The sequence below is a fragment of the Hippichthys cyanospilos genome, chromosome 4, assembly GCF_059441005.1.
Source record: "Hippichthys cyanospilos isolate Australia breed blue-spotted pipefish chromosome 4, RoL_Hcya_1.0, whole genome shotgun sequence".
NCBI classification, from domain to species: Eukaryota; Metazoa; Chordata; class Actinopteri; order Syngnathiformes; family Syngnathidae; genus Hippichthys; species Hippichthys cyanospilos.
The window spans coordinates 24,562,911-24,576,579 of record NC_142372.1 but is presented as its reverse complement, the minus strand read 5'-3'; the positions used below and the strand labels follow the sequence as shown (position 1 = coordinate 24,576,579).

Genomic DNA, 13,669 nt, shown 5'->3' with positions numbered 1-13,669 from the left:
CTATATTTTTTGCTTTTATGAGTGTTTCATGTCTCTCTTCCTTCTGCCAGCTGTGGGTGGGCATGCCTGCTTGGTATGTAGCCGCCTGTCGCGCAAACGTAAAGAGCGGAGCCATTATGTCAGCACTTTCCGACACTGAAATCCAGAGGGAGATTGGCATCAGCAACCCGTTACATCGTTTGAAACTTCGTCTTGCCATTCAGGAAATCATGTCGCTCACCAGTCCTTCTGCCCCTCCCACTTCCAGAACGGTATTTGTCTCACACATAAGAAACACACTGTCTCACATATCTTAATCTAACTGAGCATGTACTCTCACGGATTAACATTTTCAATATTCTCTTTTTGTTATAACAACCAATGCTTCCTGGTCTTTTCTCCTCTGTCCTACACCACTGTCCCTTTTCTGCACACTTCACTCACTTATGATTGGGGGTTTCAAATGATCAGACAACAGGAAATGTTTGGGTCACACATGAAGAAATGGAAAGTTTGGCAGCTACTCCTCCAACGGTTAGTCTTTTCAGATTTGCTGGACGTTGGTTTGTTTCTCGCAGCGGTGATGACTATTGGGCATGTTCCAAGTTAGCAAAAGTTTTACAGTGGGGATCAATGGTTTGGGCACCCTAGGGCAACATTTGTATTTATGTGCATAAAGTAGCCATGTAAAAGCGGGGACAAAAACCACCAAAGGCATCGAGTTATGAAAAATACATTCTTATAATTTCTTGAAAAATTGATTTCATTTCTATTATTTACTCATTCAAAATAATCAAATCTGGAACGATTTGGGCACCTTGCACAGTTTATTTATCTTCATCCCCTTGGGAAAGCTGAGACCTAACTGTCATGGATTATTGACAGTCATTGTCTGGAATTCATTTGGCTCGAAACTGCAAACTTTGCTCAAGAAGCTTCAGAACGGTTTGTAACAGACAGTATGTAACAAAAATCTTAGGCTGTGGTGAATTATGGAAGACTTTTGTGAAGAGTGGACAAAGGTACCCTAAACAAGAAATGGACTCATAGCTGGCTACCAAAAAAAATGAAATAAGCAAAAAAAATTAGCTATCACAAATTAACTGGACTACTGATGTTTACTCTACTAAAGAAAAAAAAAAGTATTGGGTTCATGCCACACAGCAAACAAGGATGGAACATGATGAATAACTTAATTTAATGCCAGACCTGAACTGCGATCTCTACTAGTTCATATTAAAATCCTCTCAGCGCTGATTTTTTTTTTTTTTCCCAACTACAACTTCTCATCGTGATAACTCCGATGACTTTTTATTTGCATCTCTGAAATCACTGTGTGAAGGTTATTAAACTTTTAACTTTTTTACCAGGGAGTGAAACATTTCGTTGACTGAAACTAACTTTCACTGTGTGGCTACCGCATTGGGCTCCACGATTAATTTAATTTTAATCGTGATCGCAACATTGGCTGCCACGATTATTTAAGGTGATAATCGGCGATATTAACATTTAAAAAGCCAGCTACGTAGTACTGTACAGGATATGTCAAATCAAGCACTTCAGTCATCCTACCACCTAGGGGTAAACGCAAGGGACTTCATTTTGCATCGGGCAGAAAACATGGCGGAGGAGTTCTCTGGTGAATACTGTGAACAACTTCTGGCGAAGTTGTTCTTGTATGCTGTAGAGTACATTTACCTGTATGGGAGAATATCGGCCGACTGCGAGGAAAGCCGCACGTAGCAAGTGCTGTAAAACGCGCGCCGGCGTGTCTTCTTTCACGTCAAGGAGTAGGACGCGATGGCAAGGCTGAATTTGGTTTTGCTGGCGCGCTACCTTTAGATGACAATGTTGCCCACATGTTTGCATGCTAAAATCTCTTGCTTTTCTCAGCCCCTAATATGCCGTATTAGCTGTCGATTAAAACCCATTTTGAAAAGTCTGATCCCTCCATATTCACTTTGAGTGATTCTGGTACTTTTAGCAGCATCTCATTAGCACCAGTATGAGAGTGTTTGGCAAAAATTGGAATAAATTGGGTTTGAAATAACCCAAAATGACAGTTTGACTGCTAAGTCCATACTCACTTTGAGTGATCCTGATACTTTTGTGCTGTTTTTTAATTTTTTTTTCTTGCAAAAAAAAAAAAAAAAAATTGTTTCTTTGATTTGCACTCAGCAAGTTAACTGTATTGCCCTGTGTGCAAAGTTTTTGCCATAATTTTTATTTATTTTAGTTTATTATTTTCTCAGTATCAAATCTTGAAGCTATGTTGATATATACTGCTTGTTTAAAAAAAAAAAAAGTGCAGTAAATAGACATGTTTGACCAAACATGATGAATAATCGTGATCGCAAAATTAACCAAAATAATCGTATTTTTATTTTGGCCAAAATCGTGCAGTCCTACTACCGCATGTTCTAAAGTCGTCTGAAGAGCGGCCACGAAACAAAACAAAGACAAAGCTTACCTACCTTGAGAAATGTAAACAGTATGTGCGCAACTGTGAACTTAAAAATGTCAAACTCAATAGTAGATGTAAACCATATATCTCATTGAAAAACTGAAGTCGTTAGTAGCAGAAAAAAAATGCCCCATCATGTAGAAGTTTTTTATATAGCATTAATGTGCTATTCATAAATGCATCTGCTTCATTTCTATACATGAAGCTAATTTACAGCTATGGCCTCTCCATTAAGCGCAATTATGGGAATTACACATGGACTAAGCTTCCAGCATGCCAAGAAAAAGCTCAAAACCCCATCTGGGGAAAAATATGAAACCTTGAGAAGAGACCACAGCTGAGAGGAGGCCCCTTTCAGGCTGCAATAAATACCAAATGCACAACACATTGTGCCACATTGAGTAATAAGTGTCCATTGTGAAGATGACATGATACTAGGGAACTCTTGGATGAGCTCCTCCTCACAGTTAGGCCCAGTCAGTCCATCTTCACAGAATCTCTGAAGAAGGCGAAAGATAATGCTGAAACATGTCAGGTAAAACCTCTTAGAAATTTAAAGATTTTAAAGTTGTTGGTTTTTTTTTTTGAATTTTTAAGTTTCTCGCTGACTGATAAAAAGCCAAACAACAGTTGATTTGACACAATTCATCTAGTTATTTTTTCTTTCCCGTTTTTATTCACGATTGACATACAAATCAGAAAAGCGCTCGGCTGCACATAAGACACAAACTGGCGTCCAAAACGTGATTTGAATTAGGAAAGTTTTCCTCCTTCACTTTCCATTGCTAAAAGAAACATGACTGCCCCCTTCTGGGTGGCGCTTCCCATGTAATATAAATAGTGATTACTTGACATATTTCCTTATTTATCTATATGTTTTTATTCAAAGTCAGCATGTGGAAATTAGAAATTGGAAATTAATCAAAAAGCAGGAATTAGAGCTAGACTCATCCATGTTCAGACGACCCCACACACACACGCACACGCCCACGCCCACCCACCTCTATATTTGATGGGCTGTATTTGATGGTTAGCCCCAGGGGTAAGGAGGTAAAGGCAGCCCTGATCCCCACTGTACGTATATTCATGTTTGCAAACAGGTAATATCATGGCTTCACAGTGATTACTGATTCTGCATAGAGAAAAAAAAAGTAAAGTAACAATTGTGAGCTACTTGGAACAATGTCTTCGCCAAAGAGTCACATCGAAATTTTCCTGGAATGTATTTGTAGTAGAGTTTAGGGATGGGTGTGATGTGTGTGTGTCTGCTCACATTGAGTTTTGTCGTTTTCCTTTACTTTGATTTTTACAGTAAAGTTTGGCTTCCAGCGGTTCTAACCCAACACTGCAGTCTCACTAACCCAGCTTTTCTTTTCTTGTCATCATGCTCACTAACCATGCTAACACCAGGAGGACGACGAAAGTAGCTGGGCCCAGGTTTGAACATATAAATGCTAATGTTTCGATTCGCTGTGCAACTAAGCTTTTAACGTCATTGTGCCAAACCAAAACTTGTGATACTCTAAAGACACTAAACGCTATCGCTTTTGAACTGACAAGTTGTGCCCTGCATCCATTCCAGATGGGCTCAAATTAAAAATATTACAATTTTATATTTAGAGCTTATTTAGTGAGGGCTCAAGAGATTTAAGTTCAAGCAATGGTAAAACAAGACAACGTCAACATAGGCTCTATATCACAGTCATTGGTTGTGCTGCATGTATACATGAATATAACAATATGCAGAAATGGCTCTCTACAGTACTTGTGTATTTTTGTACCACAACATTACTTTTCATGGAAAACACTTACTCGGTGGGGGTCCACTGTACAGTAATGAATGAGTGCTAAACTGCAAATGTTAAAAAGTAGAAATAACATTTCCCATGCTATGCCTCTTTATTTACTCTAAGGAAAATATAATACCGGTAATCTAGGCCAACTATCTATCCAAAAATGTTATCGTATTGTGTTCTTATCAAAGTTTTAAATTGAGAGATAAGCGTATATTAATGCATCAATCTGGAGGCGGGTCCATCGGAGCCAATAGAAAAGCAATTTGCTTCTTTTTGTTGGGGAAGTCATATAAATTTCTCCTTGTGTATGCAAAATCTATGGTATTTTTATTCTGCATTTCACTTAGTGACACTGCTACAGTATATTCTGGAAAGTTACCACTTTATTAAATAAATTGTCTTTGTTCATAGATTTTCTTAATGTGCCCATGTTTCCATATTATTTATTTTTATAGACGTTGGCATACGGAGACATGAATCATGAATGGATTGGTAATGAGTGGTTACCCAGCTTGGGTTTACCGCAGTACCGGTCATATTTCATGGAGTCCCTGGTGGACGCCCGCATGCTTGATCACCTTACCAAGAAAGATCTCCGTGGACAGCTGAAAATGGTTGACAGTTTCCACAGGTAAAACACAAGTGGCGCAAAATAGTGGACCAAATGTTAGTAAATATCTAATCCACAATGCTCAATTTCTGGTCAACAGGAACAGTTTTCAGTGTGGAGTAATGTGCTTGAGGAGGCTCAATTATGACCGTAAAGAACTGGAGAGGAGAAGGGAAGAGTCTCAGCTTGAGTTTAATGGTATCAAATTCAGTAGTAAATATGCATGCATACAATATTTATCTTTCTTTCTGACAATTACGTAAAAAGAAAGTGTATACTAAGATGTACTTAGTATGTCATTGTAATACTAGTTGTAATACCATTTTTGTTTTCAGATGTGCTGGTGTGGAGTAATGAGCGCTTGATAAATTGGGTTCAGGCTATCGGACTCAAAGAGTACAGTGCCAACCTTTATGAGAGTGGTGTACATGGTGCACTGCTCTCTTTGGATGAAACCTTTGATCATAACACCCTAGCACTACTGCTGCAGATTCCCACACAGAACACTCAGGTACAGTAGCACACCAACGCTATTCCACAGGCCTCAAAATCAGCAATGTATAATATTTAGATAACAATATAAAATTTCCAAAGTCATTCTTATTACGTATCTGACCAGGTATCAGGTTCAGGTATCTGAACTCGTGTTCGCTTCTCGGTCGTACGAGTCATGCACAAGAAGTCGTGCGAATGCTTTTCAAAATAGCGTAGCTGGCTTGGAGTTGTTCCAGAGCACCCATCCACCTATCAATTTTTTCCCCTTCCATTATTTCAAAATATGAAACTGGCCATGGCTAAAAAAAAGTGCAATGGTGGCTGCTGATACCGAATCAACACACCCCCAGGTTCAACCAACCAATCGGCGTTATTTAGCAGAGTTGGCACAGCACGCGCCCCTCGAGCTACTCTGGTATGACGGGGAGACCATAGTCGCAACAAGGAGCTCAGAAGGTTCTGAGTGGAGGCTTAGCAGAATCTTCCCTACCCGGAACGTTTTTCGGTGTGAAGGGAAAGGGGAACTCAAGCTACCGGGGTAGAGCGGAAGAGCTCCTGAAGTGTGAAAAGGGCTAATGTGATACCGTTCATCTGTAGTCCTGCAGGTTGTGAACTCAGACAAATCCTAATGGACAAAAATTTTGAATACAGTACAATCTTCTTTTCATTCAAAATCTAATGTATGATTAATTTTTAACCTTTTTTTTGCCCTTGTAATCTGGATAAATTACAAACCCAATGGGCAATAATCAAACAACTTTCATGATAACGGAACAAGTGTTTTTTTTAGGAAAAGCTTAATCCAGAGCACTTTAAAGTGATAATGGGTAACAAAAAACTAGACGAGTCAGTAAAACTGAAATTCTTCTTCTTCTTTTAGGCTAGAGCAACCCTTGAGCGAGAATACAACAGTTTGCTGGCCATTGGTACGGACAGGAGGATGGAAGAGGTGATGGACAGAGCGCGTCCCCTGACCCAAGCTTCGCGAGACATGACGAACGAAGCCAACTCTCTCGGATCTTTTTTTCCCAGGATGACGACAAGAACTTCCGGCGAGCTCCTTCATGGAGAAAGAAGTTCAGGCCCAAAGACATGAGAAGCATGTCTTTGGGCGTCTCGGACACTCTGCCTGCCAATTTCAGGGTTACCAGCAGCAATGCAACATCTGCCTCCGCACAGCCAAAGAGGAGCCCAATGGATGGTAAGTGAAAGTTGTCAATGCATGCGTTTATGCTGAAAATGGCTTGTCATCCATCGTTGTGTAGCAGGATTCTATAAAATCTTACTTTTGAATTCTTCTTGAACGGCCTGTCTGCTCTGCAGTCTACGATGCTGTGACTAACGGCATGTCTTTGCATGTGATTTTTGCCAACATGCACATACAGGAAGCCAGTCTATTCAGAGGCTGGACACTGCTACTGTCAGGACCTACTCTTGTTAACATAAACCTCACACAACGGTAAGATCAAATCACGCGGGCACACAGTTGATGTCGCATCTCGAGAAGCAATCCTCTCCACAAGCTTAGCGTAGCTTTGTTGAACTTTTCAGCTCTCGTAGTGACGCATGGTTCACTCTTTTTCTTCTTTTTTTTCCCCTCCCATCCACACCTGTCCTCTGTTCTGCTTCCGATCATCTCCCTCTGTCCCGTCTCAGTTTATCCTCATTATTTCTATAGGTAACCGCTGGTCAGAAGATGAGGGGGAATTCCCTGCTTTCAAGACCAGAATGATGAACTAACAGATTTTTAAGGACATTAAAAATATGATATCACAGAGAAATCTCAGTATCCCCAGAGGACACTTTGTAGATGTATCTGCATTTCTTTTATTTATGTAAACCAATGGGACATTTATATGATTTTAGAATATAGTGTAATCTCTTTGCAGCAAACCCTTTTATTCAGCAATTTCTATTTCTTCACTTGAGCTCATCAGCTCAGATGTATGTACCTGAATGTTTCAACTGTCTGGAGTTTGTATATTTCTACCAACAGACATTTTTATCTAATCTTTTTTTTTTTTTATATATATATATATATATATATGTAATCTTCATTTGACCGGATGTATGTTTTTACCATGCTGATTTGAAATATAATCATTGACTCGTGATATAATTTAATCCTATCCAGTCACATTCTTTTTAACTGATCTTTTGTTGTTGTTGTTGCTGATTGTGTTGTCGTTGGGTTTTTTTCAATGTAAATGCAGCTTTTATATAGGTCAATGGGTGTGTGAATATCAAATTGCTGGAGACCATTTTGCAAACTGCTCAACACTGTGACCATCACCGTAGAAATAACTGCGAGCATGCCAGGTGATATTGACAAGAGATATCATGGGAAAAACATTATCGTATGTATTGAGTGTTCCCTCATTTTTTGCGGTCAATGGGGGCCAAAAAAACCTGTAAAAGTGAAATATGTGAAGTATTTAGGGCAGGTTTTATTATTCACTCCTGTTCTCATTGGTCGATGTTACGCCGGAAGACAGTCACGTGTCTTGTAAGACTTCCCGTGGCATGTGCATTTACAGTTAACTCCTCTGTTTGACATGCAGAATACCTTCACAGACCGTCTTTCTGCCCCTCCCCCCTGGGAACACTGTGTGTGTGTGTGTAGATTATATTTGTATATATATATATATATATATATATATATATATATATATATATATATATATATATATATATATATATATGTATGTATGTATATATATATATATATATATATATATATATATATATATGTATGTATATATGTATGTATATGTATATATGTATGTATATGTATGTGTGGGGGGGTGAAAATACATTGCAATGCGGAAGGAAGTATTCACCTTTCTTGAGCTTGTCAACCTTTTTCCACATTTCAGGCTTCAAACAAAGATATAAAATGTCTTTTTCTTTTTTGTTAAAAACCAACACGTGGGACACAAATGTGAACTGGAATGGAATTTATTGAATCTTTTAAACTTATTTAAGAAATAAAAAACTGAAAAATGGGGTGCGCAATATTATTCGGCCCCCTTGCCTAAATATTTTGCAGCACCGCCTATCCCTGCAATTACACCTGCACTTGGGGTACAGTTTTTGTAAAAACAGTTTTTGTACATGGGAAGACTGAAATTCTTGTCCATTCTTCCTTGCAAAACAGCGTGAGCTCAGTGACATTGGATGGAGAGCAACAATCTTAAGATCTTTCCACAGATTCTCGATTGGATTCAGATCTAGAATTTGACTTGGCCATTCTCACACCTGGATACGATTATTTGTGAACCATTCCCATGTAGATGTGGCTTTATGTTTTTCGTCATTGTCTTGTAAGATAAATCTCCGTCCCAGTCTCAGGTCTTAAGCAGGTTTTCTGACAGACTAGCCCTGTATTTAGCTCCATCCATCTTCCCATCAATTTTAACCATCTTCCCGCTGCCTGCTGAAGAAAGTCAGACTCAAACCATGATTCTGTCCCCTCTGTGTTTGGCATTGGGGATGGTGCGGTCAGGGTGATAATCAGTGTTTATGCCAAACATATCGTTTTGCATTGTGGGCGAATGTTTGATTTTGGTTTCGACTAAGCAGCGCACCTTCTTCCAAGTCTTTGGTTTGTCTCCCAAGTAGTTTCAATGGATAGCTTTGAGAAATGCCTTTCTTCTTGCCACTCTTGCATAAAGACCACAGTGCCGTGTATGACCGACCCTCACCTCAGGTGTAGATCTCGTCAGTTCATCCTCTTGGCTGTATCCCAGATCTGTTGTTTGAGATGACAGTTTTTCAATATGTTTGCTTGCACAGTGCTCCTTAAGGTGTTTAAAGCTTGGGAAATCTTTTTTTGTCCGAATCCGGCTTCAGCCTTTTCCACAACAGTTTCTCGGACCTGCCTGGTGTGATGGCCTCTGCGCTTTAAGCAACTCTGAGCCTATCACAGAGCACTTGCATTTAAACGGAGACTTTATTACACACAGGTAGATTCTATTTATCATCGGTCATTTAGGACAACATTGGATTTTCAAAGATCCTTAACCTCTGGAGTGAGTTTGAAAATAAAGGAGACGAATAATATTGCACGCCCCGCTTTTCAGTTTTATACTTGTTCAATTTTAAAATGTCCAGTAAATGTTGTCCCATGCATGATTGTGTCCCACTTCTTGTTGATTCGTGACAAGAAAATTGAAATGTTATGTTAAAATCGTTGATGCCTAAAATGTGGCAAAAGGTTAAAAAGTTCAAGGGGGCCCAAATACTCTCGCAAGGCACTGTATATGTGTGTACAGTATATATGTCTATAGCACATATATACGTTCGTGTGTGTGTGTGTGTGTGTGTGTGTGTATATTTTATTACCAAATGGATAGTTTTAAATTTTAAGAAACTAAAGCCATATAAATAGTAGCAGAAAAAAAATCTAGGGCCAAGTGGAAAAAAAACATTGCAGATTCTCTTTCACCTCACATTCATCCCTCTCCTTTTCCCATCACTGCCACCTTTTACCAATTGCTTCAAACAGAAATAGGGCTCTCAAAAGGTGAGGGCGCATCTGCATACTAGGTTTATTGGTTTATTGTATCCATTCATAACTGAAGACCAGTTGCTTTGGCGGACCAATTTCACCGAAGCCTCTGTCAATCCCAACTGCAAGTAGACACACACACATATATATATATATATATATATATATATATATATATATATATATATATATATATATATATATATATATTTTTTTTTTACTTTTTACGAAGAATTTATATTTAGCCTTATTTGTTTAACTAGACTGTCTTCTGTGTTTTTATTTATTACACAGTAACTCACTTGTCTCTTCACTATCGTGTGTGTGTGTGTGTGTGTGTGTCCCACACTAAGCCCAATGTCAGTTGGGGAGAAAACCACTTTTTCTTTAACACTTTGTAGTCTACTCTACAAATTCTGTTTTCATTTTTGTAATTTCTCATTGATGCCCTGTGAAAATCATGTTGCTATTAATAGTCCTCCTCTTCCCTTTTGAATTGTCTGATCATGTAACAATGTACAGTCTGAGTACTTCTAAACTATTTTTATCACAGTATTATTTATTGCATACTTTCAATAAAATACTGAAACATTTTCCTTTTCAGATAAAGTTCAAAATGATTTTTCAATATTGTATGCTATGGTCTTGGTTTTAGCTTTGACATGGACAAAGTGTCTAAATGATTCTTCTGTAGGACCTTAACACATAATAAGCCATGTTTAAATTTAGTAAGGAAAAATACAATTAGTGTTTGCGCAAATGATGAGCAGGAAGGATTTAAATGGAAGTAGTGTCATTTTGTCATGTTAATAACAAGCACTATGTGTTATAATTGGGCAGCCATGATCAATGTAGCCGCTAAAGTCAGGGTAGACGCACTAACATTTCTGTAAGATAAAAAAAAAAAAAAAAGAATGGTGACTTATCAGTGAGTTCGACTTGTACTCAGAGAAACGCATGGCTCGGCGGTAGAGTGGTCGTGACCCAGCCGAGAGGCTGTGGGTTCGATCCCCCGACCATCATGACCATGTCGAAGTGTCCTTGAGCAAGACACTCGAACCCCTAAATGCTCCTGATGCTGCATCATCAGTAGGTAAATGACGAGTTAGTGTAAAGCGCTTTGAGTACCCCAAGGTAGAAACGCGCTATATAAGCGAAAGTCCATTTACCATCAAATACAGTAGCTGTTATTTTGTCGTAAAATGACTCCAGATTATTTTTGTTTACAAAAAAGAAAAAAAAAGGCATATATTACTTGTTTACAAGTCTGGAACACTCTGAAAATTAGTTTAAAAATTCCCACTTCCATTTCCACCAAGAAATAACATTGGAACCGCATATCCCATAGACCCCGATACTTGTACAAAAAAATGTGCTGGAGAATTAAATTATCCCCGTTATCACGCCTACAGTAAATCAGTGTAATTTATTGGGACATACATATACAGCACATATTCTAAATATATTTCCGCAGTACTAGAAGGTTAATCGAGGTGAAATTGTACAACGCAGCCTACCTTGATGACAGTCGTACCTTCATTGGCTTGTTCTGAATGGAAAAATTGCTAAATGCAATCAATCAGCCAAAGCGACTAGTCACTGACGGAACTCCCATCGTTAGCGAGGCCGTGTGCCATGTTTCAGGTCGTGCAGACTGACTGAGGACCGTCTGTCCTGACCCTGACCAATGGACGTAAACCTGCTTAAAGTACTCGCCGAAAATGTGAAAGCTGGTGGTGCAAGTTTTGTCAGCAATTGCCCAGCTCTGTCAGCAACATTTGCCATCCCGCAATGATGTCACTTAGAAAAAGTGTAGTTGAATTCCTATGTCGGGAAGGAAGCACCTTTGTCTTTCCGGAATGACATGCAACATAGGTGAAAGGAAGGTGGCATAAAGATGAATAAGAAATTTGACTTTCCTGTGAAGCTTCCCTTTATGTACAAAAAGTTTAAAAATGCAATCATAGTAAAAGTAACTGCCATATTTATTCAATTGAAATAGGAATATTTACTTAAAGTATTATGACTTGTGAAGACTTTTGCATTATGGGAGTCTAGGCGAAGCCAATTATCAAAGTCATTGAAAGGCTTGCAAATGTTGGCCGCTAGTGATACCCGGTGGGTTTCGCGTGTCACAAAAACGGCGCCCCATTCGCGAGTTGCAGTTGAAACAACTAATGCAAATATCGGGGGAAATGCATGATAAACCATTGGGTTTTTAATATGTTCAAAATTGACAATACAGTGATCCCTCCTACTTCGCGGTTTCAGATATCACGGTCTCAGTACGTCGCTGTTTTTTCCAGGAAAAATAAAAAATATTTCAAAATAAAAAATCATTTAAAAAATTGAAAAAAGCAAAAAAGTACATTATACAATACTGTATTGATCAAATAACGAAGTAATATTCGTTAATAACTATGTTAAGAATTCTTCAAGCGTTAGAGTTCGTGACGTTTTTTTATCTTATTTTGAAATGCATGCTTTTTATTTGTCGGGTCGCGTTGCATTTCCGTTTCCTGTTTTACGTTCTCGGTGCTTCATTCGGCTGGTTACGGTGACGTAGAGAATGACAACGTAAACTCATATTTATAGTTTATTATCATGTTGATAACGCACGCTACTGCCTATGTTTGGTAAGCGATGAGTGTTTATTCTGTTTATGTGTTCGTTTGTGTAGAGGTTACACTTTATAGTTAGTAGTTGTTAGTTGTTGCGAATGTCGGCTAAAAATACATTTTAACCGCGAAATAGGGGGGATCACTGTATTTCCAATTTTGAATGGCAGTAAATGAGCCTCACGTGGGCTAAATTTGACACCTATAGAGTGTAACTCCACTCCTGTTTGCAAGCATTTAGAGGGGACAAGCAGCATGGCATATTGAAAGTCGTGATGTCTTGACTTCTTGACACTCCTAGTGTTTTTTGAATGCTTTTCCTGACATCACACATAAAAAGAAAAAAAAACATCTAAAAGCCCGAGTTGCGTCAAAATTTTCTCCAGGGATTAAGCCACATTGTGTAGAATTTCTAGCTTGCCATTTACTGTTGTTACAGTACATGACACGGCATGGTATCACAGGGAGACCATGAATACGAGTGAACGCAAATACAATTTGCCTTTGGTTTCAGTGCACAATAGCGTGAAATCTACAAAACTTGGCAAATATGTCAACATCAGTTAGTTACCCTGGGCTTACACGGACATAAAGCAACTGAAAACACAACTCTTATCAGTCAAGTAGAATACAGGACAGCGATCCAGGCAAACGAGGATTAACTGCAGGCAACAACACAGCACGTGCGGTGGCCATTCGCCATACAAGGAAGCAGCAAGGTAAGGTAAATGCGTTGTATCGCAACGTCATTGCTGACATTTTGTGTTTGGTGGGTGAACTCAAATGCATAGAATAGCCACTGTAATTCCCCAAATATAAGACATGCCCTTAATTTTGGGGTCAAATTCTGATTATTTTCTATGTTACCGTGTCTAAGACACACCAACAATTTGAGAGCAATGTAAAAACCTTAGCAAAATACGTTAACTCTCATCTTCCTAAACGCTTCATATTGTGTTCATATTCGTTTTAAATTCAGATTTCCAACATTGTGAGTGGTCAGTGAATGCCTGGCCAGTGTAACTGAATGCACTCCAAGCAGTTGTTTTTCCTTTGTTGCACAGCATCTGTGTTTCACCAAGTTTATGGTTGTATGTATACCGTATACCAAAATACCGCAATTCATAAACGAGTCAATTAGAATATCTTTCCATGTTCTATAACCAGAACACTTGGCTGAATTCCTTGCCACACTTG

At 38.7% G+C, this 13,669-nt stretch overlaps 1 protein-coding gene across 9 annotated transcripts in view; it reads left to right on the top strand.

Annotated features, from left to right (window-relative positions):
• The window catches only part of ppfia1 (PTPRF interacting protein alpha 1), a 52,334-nt gene extending 41,887 nt beyond the window's left edge, over positions 1-10,447 (top strand). For 3 of the 9 annotated variants that reach the window (XM_088412778.1, XM_088412776.1, XM_088412773.1), the window contains 9 exons: positions 51-251; positions 451-513; positions 3,854-3,880; positions 4,695-4,870; positions 4,950-5,047; positions 5,185-5,360; positions 6,225-6,293; positions 6,377-6,545; positions 7,023-10,447. In XM_088412778.1, coding sequence (XP_088268904.1) covers positions 51-251; positions 451-513; positions 3,854-3,880; positions 4,695-4,870; positions 4,950-5,047; positions 5,185-5,360; positions 6,225-6,293; positions 6,377-6,545; positions 7,023-7,084 — 1,041 coding nt within the window. In that variant the 3' untranslated portion in view covers positions 7,085-10,447. Of the gene's footprint in view, positions 1-50; positions 252-450; positions 514-3,853; positions 3,881-4,694; positions 4,871-4,949; positions 5,048-5,184; positions 5,361-6,224; positions 6,294-6,376; positions 6,546-6,729; positions 6,804-7,000 lie in introns of all 9 variants that reach the window. The other 6 variants (XM_088412777.1, XM_088412774.1, XM_088412780.1 and 3 more) reach the window with 4 other exon arrangements.
• Positions 10,448-13,669: the final 3,222 nt, after the last annotated feature.